Consider the following 24,422-nt stretch of genomic DNA (forward strand, 5'->3'; position numbering starts at 1 on the left):
GATCCTTAATGCCACACTGGAGCAATTCCTCCGCTCTTATATAAACTATCACCAAGACGACTGGGTCGACCTCCTCCCGTTTGCAGAGGTCGCATACAACAACGCAATACACCAGAGCACCAGAAGAAACCCATTTGAGGTGGTGTCGGGTCGAGAGTTCGTCCCCATCCCAGAACTACCTCAGCCTCCGTCCCCAACAATGGCCGCTTGTGATTGGGGTAAGAAAATCGCAGACTCCTGGCCGGTCATCAAGGACGTGCTTAAAGAAGCACAAACAGCATACAAAACGCAAGCGAACAAGCACCGGTGACAGCAACCAACATGTCAGGTGGGAGACATGGTCTATCTGTCTACCAAATTCATAAAGTCACCGCAACCGTCAAAGAAGCTGGGCCCCAAGTATATTGGACCATTCCGGGTGACACAAATAGTGAACCCAGTCACGGTGCGCCTGGACCTGCCACATAATTTAAAGAGACCGCACCCGGTATTTCACTGTAGCTTACTTAAGCCGGCGAGTGATCCCTCCCGGTGGTGCCCACGCACGTCCCCCCCCCCACTGCCTGTGATGATAGACGGACAGCAACACTTTGAGGTAAAAGAGATGCTTGACTCCCGCAAGCAGCGGGGCTCCCTCCAATACTTCGTAAAGTGGAAACACTTTCCACACCCTGAATGGGTCGCTGCCCGTCACGTTCAGGCTCCTGACCTGGTCCGCACATTCCACACCGCCTACCCTGCAAAACCCGCGGCTTAACCTTCCAAAAGGGGGGCAGTATGTCATGATCACTGTTGCGATGCTTGTGACAGCGCAACGACTCACATAACAATACAGGGAAATGGGTGCCGGGGGATTAAGGGAAAAGGCAACTGGTTAACAAAACAGAGCAACAGGTGCTGGCAACAAAGTAACGACTCTAGCCAGAGATGTGGAAGGAAGAGATACAATGTTGCAAAGAAGGTAATTGACAACACCCGACCATGAGGCACGCCCAAGCTGTCAAAAAGAATCATGGACCTAATCGCCCGGCAATGACCCATCTCCGGCCGGGGAAACCGATCAAGAAACCACCCGAGGTACAGGAGGGGGCTCCATGACCCCTCACCCACCGGCAACGGGACAATCGGGGCTCGGGGCACACCCAGAGTGGAGCACTGACCGGCGCGGGCTATTTAAATCCCGTTCCGGCGCGCTCCACTCACTCTCAGCTTTTCCTAAGGCATGCATTCTATACTCAATTAAAGCCAGAACCTAAAGCCTACATTAGAGTCTGCGCTTTATTGGGTAGCAGGCAGAGCCTGACACCCAGTTTCTAGCCTGGTGCCTTAACTGCTACACCAAAGTGGCTCTCTGGAAGCTAGTTAAATATTTATTCAGTAGCATTGCACAACTATTCTCTATACATGCTCAGAGACCCTTTTAAAAAAATAAATCATAATACAAGTTACTAGGAATATGCCTTAATTCTGATGGCTTGAGGTAGTAATTCCTACTCCGGAGCTCTCTAGATGAGTGAACTTCAACTCTTGGCAATGGTCATGCTGGCCGGGAAATTCTTCTTTATTATTTTATTTATTTATTTAGAACAAAGATATAATTTCAAAAGATACATTACTGAGAAGTGAACAAGTTATACAATTAATGCTCAGTATAACATTAACAAAAGATTAACCATACTGGACAAAGTACACTGAGTTATTTTTACGGTGTGTGAGTACACACACACACACACACACACACTGTAGGTATGTATGTACTGTTGTTGCTCTTAGTTGCTGTTGAGTTGTTTACGACTCATGGCCACCCAATGTGTAACAGAACGAAATGCTGTTCAATCGTGCGCCATATGCCTGTTCCAATGTTTGCATCCATTGTTCCTGTGACAGTATCAATCCATTGCATTGTGTTTGTGTGTGTGTGTGTATACACACACACACACACATACATATATATTTTTGAGCTTAGTATCAAAATCTCCACTATATTTTTTGTAAATGTTAAAAAAGAGGGGGAAAAATTAAGGAGAGAGAGAGAGAAAAAATCCTACTAAATATAGTATAAATAAGTATTTCGCTTCTGACTTCCCCCTTTGTAAACCAACTGATTTACACTATTTATAAACATAAACTTTAGAAACCATACTCTAAGTGTTTGTATTTGCCTTGCTGTGTGATGTATAGTACATATGGAAACCATTCTTGCTTAAATTTAATTACACTTCTGTTATGTATATATACTGTTAATTTTGCCATTGCTGCATATTCTGCAAGTTTAAGTTCTGGCTGGGGAATTCTTAAAATCGAAGTCCATACACCTGGAGGACTATCACATTCAGCAAAGACTGATATGAAGGTGGTAACTGACAGTTCTGCCTTTCTCAAGAGCCTTTTCTGTCCACATTACAAGCACAGAAGAACAGAGACATAGAACTAGGGTTGGTCCTCGAGACCAAAGTTCAGGGCTCTGTAAACTCTCCATGAAATGGCCACCCACCAACAGACCCAAGGTCAATACAGTATCTTGGTTCACATAAACTGCTGCAGCATTGCCCTCCCCCTTCTCCAGGGCCAGAGTCTCCTGCCCCGCCATCATTACATTACACACTCATGCTGGGTATGTACAGGTGCTCATGTTTCTTACATTTATTTATAAAATACTATCTTCGGCAATAAAATGTGTTGATTCTGAAAGAGAGTGAATACATCAATGGTCTAAAATCAGCCAGCCATGGCACAGCACAAACAGTGAGACAAGCTAATAATGCTTATTGGATTTGGGTTGGCCACTTGCAAAGAGTGTCCATGTGGCTCCTTGTGTGTCCTATCTTATTGAGCCAATCAAGGAAAGAGCTGTCAAGTTCTTTGCCATTGGCATTGCCTTGTACCCTGAGTTGGGCTGCATTGTAATCTCTTTTTCCTCCCCATTTTTTGTCTTTTCTTAGACATCCTCCTAGATGACATTGTCCTTACCCATTCACTGTTCATGCCCACGGAGCAGTTCCTGCATCAGCTGTACCAACAATATCCTTCCTGCAGACTTTTGGAGAAGTGCCTTTAAGAGGAAGGAAGGCTGGAGAAAAATGTCCATCTCACTTTCCATATTTCCATATTCTTGGTTCTTGTTGCATTTTGTTATTCTACCCTGTGCTATTGCAGAATTGGTTCTCAGATGTTTGGGTTAACTTCCTGAGAATTTCAGCTATAGTTCTCATTTTAAAAACATATTTCTAGTCATTATGAATTGAAAATATGTGAGCAGCACCGGGTAAAATATTAGGAGTCAACAAATGGGATTTTACTGCCCACAGCTGTATGATTTTAGTACCCCTTAACCTTGGTAGAGTATGGCTAGAAGCTGCTGAAGAAATGATGCTAAATGAGTTACATAAGAGGGTAATTAGCATTTTTTAAAAAGCAGCTGTTCTCAAGGAAGCTTACTGAAAAGTCTTAGCAAAAATGGCCTTTAAAGTTTGAATAATACATTGTAAGGGACGACTGACCTTTTCACATTTTATTCTGCTAGCAAATCACTGAAAAAAATGATGTTATACAGTATTACTGTCTTCCTTTTCTACTTTATTGGCTGTTGCTTAAGGAGAATAGGAAAATGCTGATACAATGGTATCAAGCCACCTGTTCTTTTAATTCTGTGTGATTTGTGAAATATGGGCTGCACATATCCTTATAGCCCTCTCTTCAGCTTATCCTTAAGAGAGTGCTATCAGCATAAACAATTCAATTGCACTCTTATTTAGATACAGGCTTCACTCTGTTCAATGAGGTTTTCTTCCTAGGAAACATGTGAGGGACTGTCATTTTAATCTTTTTTTGGCACCTTTGTGGAACTTACCTAGAGACAGAACTTGTCATGCAGATCTGTCCTATTAAGATAGCATAAGACACCCTCTGAAAAGCCTAGAGTTTGAATGAACTTTATTGTTTTCAGTCAACAAGTAGCAATTAAACTGCTCTTCCCTGTTACACAGCCCCTGCCATCTTCTCCATATCAATATGGATACTGATGGATTAAGGGTATGTGTACATACATGGCATGCTACTTTCTCTGGTTTTGTGAGTTACCAGTGACAGCGCAAAGACACACATGTACCTGTCAGCCCAGCTGTGTTTTCTTAGGGTTGTAATGCAATGAGACCTTACCTGCTCATATGAGCTGTTTCAACTGCCTCTTCTATTTTTTATCTGCTTTCTGTACCTATGATCTGGAAATATGTTCTTATTTCCTTACAGAAGAATTGAACTTAAACAAACAGGGATGCTAGGACAATCATTAGATGGAGGCAGTTGTTACTTACTGTACATTTTTATTGCTTCCAGTCTTCCAACAAACTCAGTTATTTTGTACAGCCCTTGCTCCCCATTTTATTTTGTAGCATCAACCCAATGAATTAAGTTAAGCTTCCCTGCCCTGGTGCACTCCTGATGTGATAGACCTACCGCTCTCAGAATTGCCGGTTTGCAGGGCAATGTTAACTGGAAATTCTGGATGGTATATAGGGCCAATATATCAAGAGAAGTTAAGAAAGGCTGTATTAGCCCAAAATGAGCCAGAGAGCTAGGAGGCTGAATGGCAGTTTAAACCCAGATCTCTTGGTCAGCATTCAGCAATTGAGCTGCTCCCTGCCTAATGTCAACTGGAATCCTTGGTAGACAGTTTTGTGGCGGCATGTTTCGAATTTGAGATGTTTTAAGCTGTATTCCCCACCCCTTCATTTGAATTTCAGAAACTGTTCTGAGTTTGAAACAGGGTATTCCAATCTTTCCAAGAGTATTCCAGCCACACCATCCCCATTTATCAGAGACAGTTCTGGGCATGGAAGGGTCAGAACACACTTCTGATAAGTTTGGAACATCTTTTTTTTTTTAGATTGAAATGGAGAGTTTTAAGCTCAAAATGTTCAGAATTTCAAATGTTTTGCATGCCTTTACAGTTTTGTGATTATTTGGAATATACATAAACTGACACATTAAATTAAGATCCACAACCTAGTAGTGCAAAATTCTTTTGGTTTTTCTTATTACCATCTGGACTCAGATTAATTCCACTTCATCCCCAGACCTGTCATCTGGGATACTTTCTCCCTTCCCATTGTTTGTTGTTTCCTGAAACCCAGTGCTATGGATTTACCTTAACCTGCCTCTGGTTACCTTCATGACGGCATCAGCAATCCCGTCACCACCATGTTGGAAAGAAGATGAAGCTGTGCACCGGAAGCGAGCAGTTTTGATAATTTTACTGCACTTCCTTGAGACGTTCAAGGGGATCCTGCAAGAAGAAGAGAAAGCTGGCAAAGTCATCAAGGTATACCAGAGCTGTTCTAGCCCTGCTTTCATGAGACCTTGCTAAATAAGAAATGAATGTGGCTAGATTACAAGATCCCAGTCATTCTTTTCCTAAATGTTATTTCATATGTCTAAGGAGGCAGGTCTTCATGCCTCGGTAGATACTGTTGGCAGTAGTTGCTATTCCTTTGCTTAGGCAGTTAGATATTGTTTGGCCCAAGCAACTTTCTCTTTTCTTTCAGGATCTGTATTTGCTGATCATGAAAGATGCATCCCTCTACCACAAACTGGAAGATGAAATCCTGAAATTACATCAGCTTGTGGAGACAGTGGAACTCAAGTAAGTTAAAAATGGCAACATGGATGGTAGAGTTTTGGTTCCCATTTGGGCTTAATCCCAGCAAGAGAGAGTAGTAGTGGTTGTGGAAGCCTGTTCATAATATGAGGGTCCTCCTGGATTCCCATTTCTTGCTTAAGAAGCAGGTGGAAGCTGTGACTAAGAGGGCCTTTGCATAATTACATCTTGTGTGCTAGTTACAATCTTATCTGGATCTGGAAGCTCTACTTACAGTTGTATCTTGTCTAGACTATTGCAATGCACTCTACATTTGAAAATCACCTTTGAAAATCACCTGGAAACCAACTGGTCCAGAATGCAATGACTTGAATAATGATCGGTGCTGCTAGGGATTCACATGTAACACCTCTACTGTGGGGAAAGGCCCTTAACCATAAATCATGGTTTTCAAACCTGAATAATAATATGCTGAGCCGGAGTCAGTCAAACCATATCATTCATCGTGTTGAATTTTCATGTCCTACTTATTCAATGTTAATTTAACTTTGGCTTACTCAATCACATGTGGGGGTCTGCGTGGCACACTGAATCATAAACTAACCACATTGGCTGAATTTGTGCAACATGCTGATTTAAAATGTGATTGGGTAGTTTGTGGTTCAGTGAGCTGTGTGAACCATAGCTGTTGTGGATGCTGTTGCTTCCTCCTCTTTTGGCTTCTAAATTTTGCCATCTGGCTACAGAGTGACTGAAGAAACCCACCCGCCCAGCAAACAAGTCAAACCTTTGTTCAGACATTTTCGGCGCATTGATTCATGTCTTCAGACTCGGGTTGCCTTCCGTGGATCAGATGAAAGTGAGTAATAAGCAGTGTGCTTGGCAGTGGGGTGGAAGGGAGAGTGAAATCCCATTTGGACTCTTTTTAAAGGTTTGTTCATAGGAACCAAATGAGGGTAGTGGTACAATTTCATCCAGCCACTGGCAAAAATCAGCAGCATTCCTGGTCATTGCCATAAATGTGGTCTTTCGACTGAGTGATGAATCCAGGAAGCTCCTTAATGGTGTCCAGAAGGAACAGGATTCCTCCAGTGTTGAGAGTCCCTACCCTTTCCATATTGCAGGATCAATATTACAGGTTTTTTCCAGGTTTAATATGTTGGCTTGATTGCACCCAGTCTCCAACCATGGCCAGAGTCTGAGAGACACTGATAGGATTCAAGGCATTACTGCGGTCCCTTGCTACTCCATGTGTCAGCAATGTGGTTGTCTCCCTTTGTTCTAGTCTTCTGCCGTGTCTATATGCCAGACCACTCCTATGTCACCATCCGCAGCCGCCTCTCAGCCTCTGTGCAGGACATCCTCGCCTCAGTGACGGAGAAACTTCAGTATTCTGATGAGCAGCCTACACGGGAGGAAGCTTTCATTCTGGTGGCTGTTGCATCATCGGGAGGTATCTGTCCCCCAGGAAGAGCGGTAGTGACACCTCTGTGCTTTTGGTTATTCTTTTGCAGCCTTGAAACTTGGAAGCTTTCAGACTTCAGAAAATAAAAGATCAAAGAGCGAAAAGCACAGCCAGGTTCTAATTACAATTGCAGCTTAATGCCACCTTTTTCATTGGCTCTGGTTCTTCTGTCTTCAGTGGCCAAATGAAGCAGATTTAGGCTTTCTTGGCTTTTGCACCAGGGTGAGGCCTGAGAAAAAGGCAGGAGACCTACCTAGTGCCTACAAGGCCATGCTAGGCATGGAGTACTCAGGGGCACATGGATGAAAGGAAATGTGCACAAATAGAAGCGCAGCAAAAGTGAAGCAGGGTAGTGAATTCATGAATAATTATTAATTATTGGAGTATTCAATAATGGAAATTTGAATAGAAGATAGTTCTGTTGCATGTTGTTCCTTTGTCTGCATTGTGGGATGGTTAAAGAGTGAAAGTCCTTATGCCTAGAGTTTGGTTTTAAGACTGGGAAAATCTCAACATTTAAGTCCAGAGCTAAAGACGAAATAATCTGGTTGTCCCACATCCAACCAATCAGTTGTAACTCTCCAGGGTGTTCAGATGCACAGGATGGGACAAATGACCTTTCTGGAAGGTCTGGCGTCAAGCAATCCAGATCTGATTGTGCTGTTAGGAACTCCGTTGGTACCAGATGTCTCAAAGAAGTGAGCCAAGATACATGCTGAAGCAGAAAGTGCATGTTCATGTGAGGGGCGATGCATCAAAAGGAGTACAATCAACCTGAGTTGGAGGAAAAGGTCTTTGGTGTGAACCTGAATCTAAAACCACCTTATTTTTTTAGTGAAAATGTTATGGGATGTATTTATATGCCAATCCAAATAACTCAGTAACTTTCAATCACTTTCATCCCTAATCTCAGAGAAATCTGTGCTACAGCCTAACGAAGAGTGTGTTTTCACTACCTTGGGGATAAACAGCCATCTTTTTGCCTGCACAAAGGATACTTTTCCATCCCTGGTAAGTGAATTTCTTTCTGTGTTGCTCTCCTGGCTGGCAGTGAGGAGGGTTGATGTGACCTTTTGCTTTGTGGGCACTTTGACCTGTTTGTGGTTGGAGTTACTGCCTGTGCTCATGGTTACAGTTCATCTTTACCCTCCATCTTTTCTTTTTGGTTCCAACCCATGTAAAAATCTCTCTCTTTTTCCCTCCCTCCCCTTCTCAGTATGTATGTTTATAGAAAGAGAGAGATACACACATACCCATCAGTTTGATCTTTTCTGCAGGTCCCTCTCCCAGAGGAAATCCAAGTGTCACCAGGGGACACAGAGATCCACCGGATGGAAGCTGAGGATGTAGCAAATCACCTGACAGCCTTCCACTGGGAACTGTTCCGGTGTGTCCACGAGGTGAGCAAGCCAAGCATAACCTTCCCAACTTGATGCCTTCCAGATTTGTTTGGACATTGACTCCCAGGCACATCGTGATGTCAGCACACAACGAGAGCTGAACTACATACACATCAGAGAAGCTTCTTGTTCCTGCTAAGGTGTAATTCTGTACTATACTGAGTGTTCCCTGAGAGATGCTCACTATCTTTGGGTAGTGTGGGCTTCTCAAAAGGCCTGTTCAGACTCTGCAAGGAGAACTATAGTATCTGCCATCCTTGGGTTTTTAATGAATTTTCAGACATGGAGACCTTTGGCTGAAGTTTTGCACTTTAAAGTAGGAGGAAGATCTCATGATTGAATGTTTGGAAAAAAAGATGAGGGTAGGAGCTTTCTCTCTGACACATTGGTCATTTCTTCACTAGGGACTTAAAGCAACTTACAGCATCACCCAGCTATCACTGAAGTGCTATCAAGCTTGCCCTCATTACTGTTGTATCAGCATCCCAGTAGTTTGATGATTTGGGAAGATGGGCATCCCACCATAGTATTTTGAGTGGAAGGGATGTTTGTATAGACCAGTGTTTCTCAACCTCAGCAACTTTTAAGATGTGTGGACTCCAGCTCCCAGAATTCCCCAGCCAGCATGCTGGCTGGGGAATTTTGGGAGCTGGAGTCCACACATCTAAAAGTTGCTGAGGTTGAGAAACACTGGTATAGAGGAACTTGCAGTCATGTGACCCCTCACCATTCTGTGGGCTGAATTGATACAATATGAGAACTCAGCTTTACTTATCTTTCCTCCAGTTCAGTTTCCGCCCTTCTCTCTCCTTGTTATGTGTGACTAGACTGATCAGTGAAAGGAGTTCATTTAGATGGGATGTTTGGCACCATGAATGCAAGGTGAGACCTTCAGTCTAGGCCTCAAAGGTACATTGGTTACTACCTTTCTCTCAAACTCTTCATAGCTAGAATTTGTGGACTACGTGTTCCATGGTGAACGTGGCCGACGGGAGACAGCCAATCTGGAGTTGCTGCTGCAACGCTGCAGTGAGGTTCAGCACTGGGTGGCCACCGAAGTGTTGCTCTGTGAATCTCTAGGGAAGCGGGCTCATTTGCTCAAGAAATTCATCAAGGTTGCTGCAGTGTGAGTGCCATTCTTTGGTCCTTTTTCCACAATGGGATTAAGATTTAGTACAGTCATAATGTCACTGATGATGATGGGTCTCTTTGTTACTTGACATGAGATCGTTCATGTTTCCCAAATGTTCAAAGCCCCAGCCCTTTTTACATGTGTTGCATGGGTGATGCAAGTAAAAAACAGGCAGAGCTTCGATTGCACAGTTGTGACTGCCATCTGGATTTTCTGACACACACACACACACACACACACGGATGATCTGGCTAGAAGAACATGCTGCATTAAGGGAAATGGTTTAAAATTCAGAAGGGGGATAATAGAAAATGTTCGGCTTCTTTGAATTTCAGCAGCCCCAAAGAGAGGGCATATTAAGTTACGAGGTTACAGGCAATCATCTTCCTGTGCAGTTACAGGCAGTTCTTATCCTCTTTGGGCCAATTTCCAGTCCTTTCATGAATATATTCCAAGGTCTTGAAATCTACAAAATAAGAATATGGGGATTCTGAGAAGTCTGCAGTATATACCACTCTTTGCCCAGTGAAATCTTTGCTTTTTCTATCTTTCCATTTTCCTCCACTCTTGTTCTGTTCATCCATCATGTTCCTCTCTGCTTCCTCCCTGCACATTCAGCCCACTTCCCCTCTCTGCTGGTTCCCTTGATGCTAATGGCCAGGAAAGTCAAACAGTCATTTCACCAACCAGGTCGGCTTTAATACCCTATGACAGCTGTGCCATTGCTCAAGCTTCCTTCCCAGCTTGTTAATGGCATAGAGGGGATGCTGCAGCAGGAAGGCCTGGGGATGGAGGAGGAGGAAGAGGTTGAGCACAGTTATGATGCGTACTTGGAAACAGACTGGGTGACAAATTATGGCTTTGAAAGCTATTTTTCAGGTTAGAGATGTAGTCTAACTTCCTAGTTTGGCAAAGGCCATGGTTTGGTTAAAAAGGATAGTTGTAGCTTATGGATTTCATGGAAGACACTGTTGTCTTTTCTCTCATCATTCACCTAGCTAGCACTTACTTTTGGCATTCTGCGAACCACAGAACTAACCATTTTTATAGGTCACATCTTTATGACATCCCTTTGTCTCATCCCAGCCCACCATGGAGGCAGATATATTTGAATTTGGCAGTTTCAGATTATGCTGGTGCCATGATGCTGGTGATGAGGCCACCTGCTGCTTCTCTTGCCATTCCTCTGAACCTTGGCAGCCTACCTAGGCTCAGACAGGTGGCAAGGGAAGGTGGAGGGATTTATTTGCTTACAGTATTTAGGAACCACCCCAAACCAAGTGGACTCTACAGCTGCCAGTTTTCTGGTGCCATAAATTACTCTGTGGAATCAAGAACAGTCTGCTAAAAACCTGCTTCCCCCTCCTTGTCACCCTGCAAAAGTACAATGATCTCCTGGAAAACTCCTAGACACTTGTTCCAAACCTACCTGAGAGGTTGCACATGAGGCAGGGAGGCCCAAGATAAAGCCAGGAGAACAGGTTTTGAACACATTTGATGGTCTTCTAGAGGATTACTGGAGATGCTTCCAAACAGGCTGGATCACTTGATGCACAGAAGGGATTCTACTGGTAAAGCAGTGCCTGATCTTGGGCAGGCTGCCCAGTAAAGCAGAACATCATCTGTTTTATGAGGCAGAAACACAGAGAGAGAGAGAGAGAGAGAGAGGGAGGGTTCAGAACCTCAGAACCAGGGACAGATTCTCATTTGCCTCCTGCCTCAGGGAGAGCAATTGGTGGTGGTTCTTTCTGTTGGCTGGTGATGCCTGGAGAAGCCACCAATCGCTTCTGTCAAGTTGTCCCACCATAAAACTGTGAGGACAGTACCAGTTGTTGGCCTTGTGGTAAGGCAGAACAGTCCTCAGCAGTGAGGACAGTGCAAGGTATGTTGGCATAATTTTGAATTGACTTGTCAGCTGGAGGAAAGTACAGTCACACAGCTGAAAGGAAGATACCTTAGTGTCCAAAGGATGCTGAATGCTATGCAAATGCCTCTGGTCTTCCAAAAGGGCCAGAGCTCTGCTGTACACTTACAAAATATATTCTTGGGAAGTCCCACCATTTACCTGTGGATTGGCAGCTGGAGCCAAATGATGGGCATCCCCAAAGCTACCGATTGCCAAATAATAGGATTTAATTTGTATTCAGTGAACAAGCACTTGAAACAAAAGTCAAGAGCTGCTGAAAAATAGAGACTGTGTCCACTCGTTGCTTGACTAAGCACAGCTTAATGAATAAAACAAAGTTGGCTTGATTCACATAACCCATTAAGCCAAAACCAAACAAATCACATTAGGGTTTTTTGTGTAATATGTGAACCCACTCTGTCACGGGTTCTTCTGTACCCTGGGTTGTTTTTTCAGGCTCAGCCAAGACGTTCCCCAATGGAGCACTGCACACGCAAAGCTTTTGTTCTCCCATTATCCGGTGGGGGTTATTTTACTTGTAAAATTTAGCTGGTGGCTAAATTTGAGTAATAATAATAATAGAACAACTATTTACAGTAGAAAAGTGCTCTTGCAACCTATGTGCCTAACTAATACAATCCTGGTTGCTTTCTACACTAACCTATATTCCTAACCAACTTAGACTAGTTAATTGTACCTATCCTTACCTAATACATGCAAAAAATTAACTATGCTATCCGTATTCCTATATAACTATACCACTCTTAGACCCTACTACTTCTGTAACTCCAACTAGCACAAGGTTCCTTTAAGAGGGCAGCTTTCTCACTTGCCCCTCTTCAGACATTTGCTGCTGCTTGTCTTTTCTGTCAGACCTTCCACGTCTCTTTGGAAAAACAAACGCCTCTTCTTGGTTGCTGCTTTCTCTCTTTTCTGGCTGCTAGCTGCGAACTTCAACCATACACCAGCTCTCCACACACGTTCTGTTCTCTCCCCTTCTCCCTAGCTGTTCTTAACAAAGGCCTTTTTATTAGTCCCATCGCTGTCCTTACGCTGAGGAACGTTTGAAGTTGTGGGGGAGAAAAGGTGTTCACAGGTACCTGCAGTCTTCTGCAAGCCTGTCCCCAAACACTCAGAGTAGAATTGCATCATGGTACAACTGATTTGGCTTGCACATCACACTAAGCAATGATTTGCTTAAGCACAGTGGCAGAGTTAACACAAAATACTAAACCCAAATCAAACCCATTTTGGTTTCCTGCACTGTAAGACATGGTGGGAGGAAGGCAGCAGTTCCTGGATTTGTTTCTGCCATTCCACTATTTTGTGACATATTCAGCCAGATCATTCTAAGACTCAGCATTTTGTTCCAACCTGGATCTTGGGATAAAATGTGGCAGAGTGGTTTATCCAGACTTAAGGTTACCTGTCAAGTAACTTGCTGCAAGACCAGTCCACTGTTTCCCCAAGACCCAGAAGGACTTTTTGGAAGATTCTCTCTTCCAGCATCCAGGGAGAGGGACAGGGACAGGAAGTTGAGACTGCTCCTGCCATACCATTTTTTTTCTCTTCTTTTCATCTCCCTTTTCCCCCTGCCCCTCCAATGGCACTCAAGAGTGAAACAGGGCAGAAATGCTGACTGCAATTAAGGTAACACAGATGTAAGTGGCATTAAATCTTACGTGTATAAGTAGTAAGGTAATAGGTACAAAGGGGCTATGATAGCAGCCAGGATGGCTTCTCCTCTTTTACCCACAGGTATCAGACTAAGTTAAATTAAGGGCAAGAGTGGTAAAATCAGTTGAAACTTCTCAGCTTTAAGATTTTGCTGCTTGGATTCTTAGCTACCTTTTCATTTTGTCCCCATAGATGTAAACAGCATCAGGACATGTTAACATTCTATGCTGTGGTTATAGGACTGAACAATGCACCTGTCAGTCGTTTGCGCCTCACCTGGGAGGTAAGATGGTGGTGAGGAGAAACCGATTTTTGTATGTGTGTATGTATGTCTCTGTGTTATCGCTCTCTCTCATATACACCATTTCCTCACCCAAATTTTGCAGTTAAGTTTTTATATTTCTAAAATATTTCAAAATGGCCAAGGATATACAATATATTTTTAAAAAAATTTAAATGCACCCTGCCAAATCATCCTACTATATAATCAGCATCTTAAAAACAATTGAGAACTACTGGACATTAGATCCAGATTTCATTATGACTGGAATAAATGCACTTTGTTGGTGAGTCTGAAGTATTTCCTTAGTTTCAACTGGTCCATTCTAAGGGTCTTTACTCACTTGCCTCTAATCATGTCACAAAGATTATCTAATAACACCTTTTTTGTGCCGTGTCCTTGATGTTGTCTTCATCTCATGTAGTTATACAGGTGTTACAGTAGAGTTCTCCTCACTCCAGCACTGTCCAGGGTCCGTTTCATGGTGTGAAATCTGTTAGGCTTTGTTATGCATTACCATAGAGAGAAATTAAGTAACTCCAGTGACTTGAAACAGAGGCAGGATCAGAGTCAGTAACAGGAACAGCAGATTTTATGATGCTGGTATAGTTTTCTGCCAGTTCAAGATGGTTGAATAACACTTCAACTCAGCAGTGAAAGGCCCATTGAATGACTAGCAGTGCTTCACTTCTCATGCTAAGTTATGATTTGCTGTAACCATGGATTCACACATTATAAACTATAGTTTATGATTTAGTGAGACAGCAGTGGCTGAATCTACACAATATGGTAAGCTGGAACCAAATCAAGTTCTTTATGACTTGATGTGATGTGTGAAATCCAGCTTATGTCTGGCACTAATGCATGAGAAGCAAAACAAAAACATAACAATTACTCATAAGAATCAGCAAAACAGTTTCTCTGAGCAGGGAGATCCAGAAGTATCAAAGCAGCAGCTCTGTTCTTCATCCTTGCTTAGATAATGTTTGAACTCAGAATGGAGTTTCTCCAACATTGCCAAGAAACTATCAGGAAGTATATCCCATTGTATTCCGTGGAACTTGCTTCTGATAAAGCGGTGAGGATTAGGTTGCAACCCAAGAACATACTGTAGAATATCTATCTACATATCTATATTCATATAGCCTAGAGTTATCCCAGTGGTTGTGTGTGGCAGCATACAAATCAGTCAATAAATAAATACGTAAGGTCTTCCTACCTATCTGCCTACTTACAGCTCATATTTTGAGGTATGTATTTTTTAACCATTTGGTAAACCAGAGTACCTGGTACCACAGAAAGAAGCAAAGGAAACATACCCTAGTTTTTTCTTTGCACTTCTGTGGAGCATGAATTTTATCTTTTTATTTCCAACCCAGTGGGATCCTGGGAAGAAATTATTTAAAGAGGGTCAACAAGGTAAGTCTCCCCAAACTGAACAGTGGGTCCAAATTCAGTGTGGGAATAGTAGCCCACAAAAGAAAGACTGAGTTCACAAATAGGCCTGACATGGTGTAGCGGGAGAAAAATGATCCTGAAAAATTCCCTCGAAGCATCCCAATGGTCCAGGCATTTGGGCAATGATTTGCAATGTTCATGACTCCTCCTACTTCCTGGCCATGTGACCCAGATTCTAATCCCCTTTTATAGAGATTGTAAAACTGACTTGAAGGATTAAGACTAGGTTTGTTTATAATAGTGTTTTTCAAACTTGGCAACTTTAAGATGTGTGGACTTCAACTCCCAGAATTCCCCAGCCAGCATGCTGGTTTATAAGGTTTTCTGTATTCCTTCCTTAGCATAGTTAGATTTTGGCTGCGTAAGAGGTTGTTTGGGCTCACGAACCTGGAGGCATGGTAAATCAATAGGAGAGCCTATATAACTCCTACCAACTGCTCACATGCCCCAGCATTTTGAAAGATCCAGTTTTGCTCTTTTGTCAGATAAACTTGTATACAGTGAGCTAGAATTCAACCTCCAAACAAACTGATATCATGGGAAGGTGCAGGTCCTAGCACAGTCCATCAGCAGTATAAAAAGTGTGTGTGGAAGGTCTTTGAGTTTAAAGCTTGGCTTTTGAGGGCACTGCAAGGCTTCCTCCTCCCCGCCCTTTTGTTCTTGCTATTTGTTTTTGTGCACATGCATGTCTTCATTTTACAGATGGGGGAAATTGGATGGGAAAAGAAAGAAAAATGATAGAAAAGTCTAAAATGCATATTTTATGTTAATTTTTAAATTGTTTTAAAGCATTTTGCCCCACTCTCCAGCAGTGGCTTTCATTTTAGCAAAAGGTGCAATGGCCTTTGACTAGGCTATTTAAAGGAGTGCTGTTGATGACATGCCACAGTTCTTCCTCTGCTGTTCACAGGGCAATTGATTTTAATGGTCTCAGCAAGAAATGAAGGGCATTAGTCCCATCTTGAGGAGCAGCAGCCAATGGAAGAGGCTTTGATTATAAGTTTGTCTTGGTGGCTGTTTCTTCCTCTGCTGATCACAGGAATGAGGGATGGAGTGAGCCATTAGTCAGCAGTGATGGACAGAGATGGTTCCCACACCTTATTATGTAACTGCTATCCTTCGCACATTTTTTTGTAACTGAAGGGCCAGACAATGCTAGTGATAAATCATTGCATTTCATTTGTTCTGGGTTTTCAACCTGTCTTTTTATTTCCAACATTTGTGGTAATTTGTTTTTTTAACTTTAAAAAAAGAAGAAAAATTAGTTGTGCCTTGCTTAAGGAGCCATTTTGTAAAGGAAACTTGACTTGTACAAACAGTTGGCACCAATGAAAATGTTTTTGTTTACCCAGATATTTTAGTTGGTTAGGAGTTACTGGTTTTATTGTTATTATATTTTGCCCTTTTTATATGTATGTGTTGTACGTAGTTTTTATACCTGTAGAAAGCCCTAGCATCTCTAACATGCTTGTATTTACTCTGTGTTTGTCTATCTACATGCAAAGCATTATTGTTAGCATCTAGGATGTGTTTTTATTTCATTGAAGGCTGTCTGCTTACAGCTGAGTGTGTGTGGTTTGGCAGTCCTGATAAATAGCTTCCTAATTGCCCTTGTTTTGCTTGATAAAGCTTGAAAGAAAATAAAGAATGAGAGGAAATCGGCTAAACCCTACTTCATAGGAACAAAAAGTGAGGAAAAGAGATGCAACAGGAAGCAGAAAAAGTAGCTAAAACTGCAGAATAGAAAGCTTTTAATAAACGTTGGACATCTCTTTTGAGGATAATACTTTCAATAAATATTGTAGAACAATGTTGACTTTAAGGAAGGGCTGCATTATGCAGTTCTACATTAAGCTCTGCATGGAACCACTGTTTTACTGCTGCTTCTCCTGTAGCTAATTGCAGAAAAGAAGTGCTTTGGTGGCACCAAAAGACTCTAGTCCAGAATCTATTATTTTTCTTATACTTTCTGAAAATCAGATAAAAAAGCTTGTTACAGCAATAAAGTGGGAAACTAAGATCCCTTAAATCTCTGCGGTAAGATACCAAATGCTGAAAGATTCACAACTGCGATATAGTGCATGTTGAATTGGTCTCTCCAAAACTCTTTGGTCCCTATTAGGTACATACAGACAGATACAGGTACTAATTTGTTCTCATATTCACAATGTCCATTTTGGCTGTTTTGCAATATTTACTTTTCCTGTTTGTCAGGAATTGTAGGTACACATCATTTTTAATAGATGGGCTCCTCCTGTAATTTCAAATAATCTTTGGCATCAGACTGTGTTGGCATCAAGCAGAGATGTAAACAGGGAGCATCCAGGAAATACAGCAATAAGAGTCTCATTTGAGGACTCTTCCTGGTGATACTTATAGAGCAAGGCTTCAGCAAGTAGGATTTAGCATTAATGGTGGATGCATTGTAACAACTACAGGGTTACTTATTAAATTAGCTGGATCTGGACTCATGGGCCAATATTCTGATTAGGTTTACACACTGTATTAAATTATGGTTTGCCAACCATGGTTTATTGAAAACATTGTAACTGCTGTGTACACATAACATGCAAAGCCAAGCAACCACATTGTGGCTTAGCTTGTGTGAACAAGGTCACTGAGTAAACATCCCCCTTTGTATCCCACCACAGTCTTAAACATCACCCAAGAGCAGCAATGGAAGGTAGTTTGCTTTTGGATATGATTCATAGTTCCCATTTTTTTAAAGCTCAATTTTACATTTCTTTATTCGGAATTTACTTTTACAGTTTTTAGTCCTGAGTAAGTACTGGGTTCATACAGATGTTCATAGCTTAGGATCTTAACCTTTCGGCTACATTGTAATCTGATTCCATGTTGTACTAAGCTATGGTTTGCTTAATACATCATAGTTTACAACACATAATAGCTAATTCACATAATACACTAAGCCCAAACCAAACATGTACAGTAGCTTTATGCAACATATGAACCTAGCCACACTGAGTCCAGCATTATGATTTTCAAATCTTGAATAGTTTTTGCCAGTCTTGTCCAATATTTTGTCTTCTAGAAGGTTGGATTTTGTGTCTGATGGCTTTGATCTGTTAATATCAGAGCAAGGTCTAATCAGTGTCACAAATGTGGACTGCTTTCCCCTGTGTGTTCCAGCACACATTTTCTCCCTAATCGCACGCAACAATATTGTAGTCTTGTTCTGCTAGACATCTTACTTTTTTTTAGCTCTTATATTGCTAAAGACAACTTTTAAGATTTCTTGGGCAATACTGTGAACTTCCAGTCCACTCGTGTTACCAGTCAAGAGGCACTGTGCAGTGGTTAATAGATCTCCTCTGGAAAGAAAAATGATGAAAGAAGTGGTAGGAAAAGATGGGAGGAGTCATTTATAAATATGTTGAATAGCACTTGTTGACACTTGACACTTTTGTCCAGCTTGACATTGAATCCCTAACTCTGTTGTACACTCCCCAAATTTTTTCTAGTTGTCTCTCATATAGAAGGTAGCATATAGAAAGTAGAGGAATCTTCTGCATGCTTTTAAACAATTATCAATGTTATTTCCATCCCCCCACATAGACACACTTTTTCTTTTTGTCCCCAACAGAGATGCCCCAAGTTTACTTCACTAGTCAACCCTGGTGTTTTCCTAGATGCTCCTTCCTATTTATGTTTTGGAAACATTATTTCCCCCTTTTTCTCCATTTACAGTAGAGATAGAGACCAAGCTGTTTTTCTGCTATATATGTGAATGACTGCTTATTTTTTTCATGTTTACGTATGTAAACCAAAAATGTAAATCTTTCACATTCAAATGCTTATCCAAATGAATTCTGTCTCATTGCTTGCTTATGTGCTTATTTTGCTAACAATTCACCATCATGTGTAACTTTAAGGGGGAACTGGATTAATAATTCCCAAACTAGAAGTACGTAACTGATCTGTTTAGGCACAGTAAACCCGAATTCTCAAGTCTTAGAACTCACTACGATATTCAGAGAAGGCCACTGATTTCTGTAGAAAAAAGCTACTGGATGTGGGTCTTTCCTCAAAGCAGTCAACAGGTCTTGGAAGAGCTAAAGAAGGAAACACTGATACATTTGAGGAAACTCAGATACGTCTTGACCTTGCCACTTTTATTCTACTTTATGTGCTCATAGTAGCACAGGTCTCAACCAATATAAGACTTACCACCATCATCAATTTTTGGACTGCTCTTGTGATAACATGTGCAACCATAGTCACATGATTGTTCCAGGTAGTGCTGCTGATGAAAAAAGCTATGTTGACCGAGATCTTGCACTGCAGCAAGACCAGGCACAGCTGATACTGCACATGCTTTCTCATGGGTTTTATGAGTAATAGTAGAGAAAGGAAGGGAATTAAAGTTAAATGTAGTTAAAACTCTACATTGCTAACTCTGGGTGAGGTTTGACTGTAGGCTATTAACCTTGTTAATTGAATATGTTAACAGTGGGCTTCCTCATATAATAAACTGCCAGATGATTCCTTGGAAGGCTATTACATAACCTGGTTGAAGTCTGTGAGAGGCATATGGCCTTTTTAAATGATGGCTTTAATGGCTCTAGCTCAATTCCAGGAACCAGTTCTTCTATTCTTCTTGATTATGCTTTTGTTTCATTATTATGCATTATGTGTGTTTTTAACTCTCACGTTAGTTCAAAACACATCTCAGGATGGATCAGTCTCAGAGTTTCCCCCCCCCTGAAGCTGAAATGGCCACACCCTTGCGTGTTAAAGCTAGAGTCTTTAGTTAGGCAAATGATTGCATTAAAATTTTTGCTCCTGAACTGTTACCTATCAGGGTTGGCTGAATACCAGCATCTAGGGTGACTCATTCCAGGAGGCAAACCCAGCCTGGTATTTCTGCTGACTCATACTTCCCCAAATGAGGAAGAAGGCTTCCATAAGGTAATAGGAGATGCTTTTGCATTATATACTTATATCACCCATCTTATACAGGCTATGTATTGAAAGAGGCTTGGAGCCATTTTGTAATGCATGTGGGCTTAAATTATTATAATGGTTACCAGCTCAGGATATAGCATGCTAGTTACCCAAATGGAGTCCTAAATGCAGGTTTGCAAATTCCATGTCTCCACTACTGTAGAACGTATGCTATCTTAAACTGAAAGGGAAAATACCAATGTTTTTGTCACGCCTACCCAGTTAGAGGTGCCATGTCGCTTCCCAGTTCCAAGGACTGAACCTACATCTCCTGGGTTCCTGCACCTGAAGAGATCTATGATACTTGATTACTTATGGTCCTTGCTAAAAAACTGGCCATGTTAGATGGTACTAACTGTTAGATGTAGTCCAAAATTTGTTGAAAAAGCAGATTTGGGAAAACATAGGATAAGTTCTCAGTTACAAATGTTTAAGCAGGTTTTCCTGGGGATTCTTTTTCAACCAGTTTTCCCTTATGTGAAGTCTCAAATGGATGTCTACCTAATGCCTGGAAATTAGGATAGGATGAGATTGTGCTTCACTCTTCATTTTAAAATGAATTTTGTTAAACCAGGGATTAATGTAAACCTCAGTGTGGTCATTTGTTTTTCTTCAAAACATCGATTGCTTCTCAGAGGCTATACATAGCTTTTACACTTGGGCACTGAAATCTTTATTTTTTGTCAAGGCAGTTGGAAGGGGAAATGTTGGAAGACACACCTCCCTCCTCTTTAAATTGTAGCTTCCTCAGTTTACATTCTGTCAACATCTGCAAGTTTTGCACAGTGCTTAACAGCCTTTTGTCTGGACAGATTAGCCCACATCCATCACTGAGGACAGACTGAGCAACACTGAGCCTCTGCTTTGAACTGACTGTTTTTAAACCCATCTCATCCATTTAGAACTGTTTATATCTCTCTGATAATTATTCTATTTGTTTTTCTTCCAGAAGCTTCCAGGGAAATTTAAGAACTTGTTTCGCAAATTTGAGAACCTCACGGTAATTCATTCATAGTTCCTTTATAAAAGAGCTGGTGAAGAGCGGGGGCTAAAAATGTGCAATGCAAGCACAGGAGCATCCAGTTCAAATATTGCTTCAGCCTTGAATTTTCTCTTTTCTCCTAAATCAAAGACAGGGGAAAAAAATCTAGATTTTAGGATTGTGGTAAAATCATTTGAAGCTTACTATGTCTTATCTCTTTCACTTCCAGCAATAAGGATAAACCTTTTGCCCTTTGATGAGCTCAGTTTAGGTGTTGAAAACCCTCTCATTCTAATATTTTCTAGCAGACATTTACTTGTTTTTTTTCTTAATATAGTGGTTAATAAATAGTGTTCCAGGGAGTCTCTAGGCCTCCTTAGAAGGTTACTGAGGATCTTCTAGAAACAAGTGGTCATGGCATACCTTTTGCCTGAAAAATAGACCCATGATTTCTAATCTCAGCCACTGAGCTATGGCAGAATTTTTGATATTTGTAGATATTACTGTCAGTGCAAATACCTAGCATGAAATAAGAATAGGCCAAGAATGTTGCCTGGAATCTCTTTTAAGATGTTGATAAAAAGTTTTGAAAAACTACTGCCATAATGAACTATTTGGCATGGAGATGGATTTTCATCCTGAAGGTCTTCATTTTTAAAAAAAAGAGATTTTCCCTTCCTGTTTCCTTATTTCCTTTCCAGCTGCTTCAAAATAACCCTAAGTCTGCATAGTCCAAATAGTCTATGTGATGATTGGAATGATTGTGAGCCCCCTAGCCTCATTGAGGATTCATATTTAACCTGTTTAATTCAATATCTTCATGACTTTGTGCTCTGTAGTCTCCACTAAAAAAAAAATGGGAGGGTTGTGGGTTGACTCTGTCTCTGCTTTTATCTCCAAAAATACTGATTTTTTTTTTCTCTTTTGCATTTCAGGATCCCTGCAGGAATCACAAAAGCTACAGAGAAGTCCTGTCTAGGATGAAGCCACCCATTATCCCCTTTGTTCCCCTCATCCTAAAAGGTTAGTGATACTTGATGGGTCTAGAGTCTTTGCTTTTCTCAAACTGGATTGTGTCAAAAATTGTGTCTCAGCACTCTTCTGCAGGACCCACTAACTGGGTCACATTGAGAGGTCTTGAGTGGATGATGTCACCCTCAGCTTGTCCCTCTCCCAGCATGGAAGCAGCTTACCATTGTGCTTGCCTGCTCTACTTAAAAAAAGTGGTGTTTTTCAGTTTGTCCTGGCACAAGTCTGGCCCTGTGGCTTCCCTACTACTCTTTCATTCAGTCTAGGCAACGTCTGCTCCTATTGGTTGTTGTATGGAGCTCCTGGGATGCCCCTTCCTGTCTGGTCACTAGCTGTTGCCCTGCATAGCCTTTTTCAGGATCTCTTTGAGGAGAGGAGCATGCTCATGCAAAGCCTGAACTGCCCTGTGCTGGAGAAGGCCCCAGTTGCTCTTCAACTATGCAACTGGTGTACAGCAGCTAGGGTAAGCAGCAGCTGGTCAGAGGGACAGACCAGTCCCCTGGATTCCTCCCTGCCACTCCTTCCCACTGGCAGAAGAGTGAAATGTTGGACTTTTTAAAAAACTAACTGAAATGACAAGAATTTTGCCCGTTGAGAATGGTGGTGGTCCTTCTTTTTGTTCCTGTCCACCAGTGGGCATACTGGACAGGAAGGGGTCAGGCATGAGGAGGAGCTCAAACAAAAGGTCTATCAATGTCCACATGTCCTGAAATACACATGCACCCACAGAAAGAAAATGGATTGGTGCTGGCTTTCCTGGAAGGCGTGGGAGGGGTAAAGAAGCAAGGGAATCCAGCAACTAGGGGCTGTGATAACCACCATTCAGACAGAACACCTGAAAACATCATTGCCAATTTAAAGTTGAATTGAAATCTGGACTGTATCTTCTTGAGGTCCACCTAGTTTTAGCATGGGAGACAAGCAGCTTAAGTCTGCCATGCAAAAGAGTCCTCAGTGAACCTAGTCCTAGGCTTAATGTTGAAGTAGGGACATTTGGAATAATAACAATACAATGGTCTAAAAAGCCCATTCTCCATAGTCTGCCATTACAGACTTTCCCAAGTTGTTGGATTACAACTCCCATAATATTTAGCCAGGATGATCTTTGCTGTGGTGAATGAGAGATTACAGAGTTTAAATTGAACACATTTAGAGGGTACTCAGTTACTCCAGGATGTTCAAGAAGCAGAATTTATGCAGAGAAAGGGTTGGTGCTAATTCAGTTCTTAACTAAGCTATTACTTTTCTCCTATACATATGAATATTTTCAATTCACTCATGAGAAAATCTATTTGGAATAGTGTTTTGAAGATAAATCCACTTCTAACTCAGGCACCTAGTCCTCCTTAGGAAGTTAGCAAGTTTCATATTCTTCACAACCAGCACTACCTAGATCAGTGTTTCTCAACCTTGGCAACTTTATACGTGGACTTCAACTCTCAGAATTCCCTAGCCAGCATGGATGTCCATGTATCTTAAAGTTGCCAAGGTTGAGAAACACTGACTTAGATCCTTCTGATACGTTTTCCTTATATATGTATATAATTCCATCAGAATAACAGACATTTTGCTACTAGCAGAATTAATAAATAAAAGCGCCTTTGAGCATAAACAGAGGGTTTTCTTCTAACTTGCTACATTCTATCCCCATCATTATAGAGAAGGATTTCCGGGCCAGAGTATGTGATTACTAGCCATATCTTTTTAAAAGTTAGAAATGACTTGTTACTTTTCATCCTTTCTCAACTCACTTTTCCTCTTTTTCCCTCCTCTTTTCTCAGACTTGACATTTTTGCATGAAGCTAGCAAAACCTTGGTGGATGGATTGGTCAATGTAGAGAAACTGGTAAGAATATTTCTCATATCACTCCAGTTTTCTCTGCTGTATACATCTGTACTTCCTAGTGCCTTTACTTTCCCAATTTGCAGAAGGGGAGTAATTATTCCATAGAAAGGGGATAAACCTAAAGTCTGTCTAGTCCAGCTCTTAATGAGCCTGAATAAGGAAGCACAGTTTTAAAGCCTCAGAAAAATTGTAAAATGATGTATTAATTCAGATGGTTGTAAAAGCATGCAGGAGACATTTGCTTCCTAAAGTGGGCCAAATATCCGATAGCAACTCCAGATAATTTGCCACATCTGGGAATAGAAAAACTGTATGCAATCAAAGGTGAAAGAAGATACAGTATGATTTGGCACTCTCTCTTGATGAAACTGATTTTCCTCCATGATAAACATGAAGAGAGCAACGGGCAACATCGTTGTTTCTGTTTGCTGCGACATTTGCACTGGTTTTCTTCCATCACAACTACAGTATTACCACCACTGGCAGGTATGCTGGTTCCTAATTCTGTGGGACCTGTTTATGTACTGAGCTAGGATGAAGTAGCAGGTAAGACAAAAATAAAAATCTCATCATGTGCCTTTTTTCAGCCCAGTGTATAAAGATTCTGAAGGAAAAGGCTGGGTTTTTCTTACCTGCAAAATGCTGCTGGGAAATGTCTAATTCTTGATTTCTAAGCCTTGGAATCA

The 24,422-nt window shown here is 41.4% G+C and overlaps 2 protein-coding genes across 2 annotated transcripts in view; both read left to right on the plus strand.

Moving 5' to 3' along the window:
- Nucleotides 1–24,422, plus strand: part of CASC3 (CASC3 exon junction complex subunit) — a 437,671-nt gene that overhangs the window by 100,930 nt on the left and 312,319 nt on the right. The gene's annotated exons all lie outside the window — the stretch shown is intronic.
- Nucleotides 1–24,422, plus strand: part of RAPGEFL1 (Rap guanine nucleotide exchange factor like 1) — a 65,601-nt gene that overhangs the window by 32,326 nt on the left and 8,853 nt on the right. Inside the window, exons 2-13 of the mRNA XM_063300689.1 lie at nucleotides 2,943–3,021; nucleotides 5,167–5,320; nucleotides 5,544–5,641; nucleotides 6,343–6,455; nucleotides 6,882–7,049; nucleotides 7,975–8,072; nucleotides 8,339–8,461; nucleotides 9,409–9,587; nucleotides 13,369–13,459; nucleotides 20,829–20,879; nucleotides 21,797–21,884; nucleotides 23,672–23,736. Coding sequence (XP_063156759.1) covers nucleotides 2,943–3,021; nucleotides 5,167–5,320; nucleotides 5,544–5,641; nucleotides 6,343–6,455; nucleotides 6,882–7,049; nucleotides 7,975–8,072; nucleotides 8,339–8,461; nucleotides 9,409–9,587; nucleotides 13,369–13,459; nucleotides 20,829–20,879; nucleotides 21,797–21,884; nucleotides 23,672–23,736 — 1,307 coding nt within the window. The remainder of the gene's footprint in view (nucleotides 1–2,942; nucleotides 3,022–5,166; nucleotides 5,321–5,543; nucleotides 5,642–6,342; nucleotides 6,456–6,881; nucleotides 7,050–7,974; nucleotides 8,073–8,338; nucleotides 8,462–9,408; nucleotides 9,588–13,368; nucleotides 13,460–20,828; nucleotides 20,880–21,796; nucleotides 21,885–23,671; nucleotides 23,737–24,422) is intronic.

Source organism: Candoia aspera, chromosome 4, assembly GCF_035149785.1.
Source record: "Candoia aspera isolate rCanAsp1 chromosome 4, rCanAsp1.hap2, whole genome shotgun sequence".
NCBI lineage: Eukaryota > Metazoa > Chordata > Lepidosauria > Squamata > Boidae > Candoia > Candoia aspera.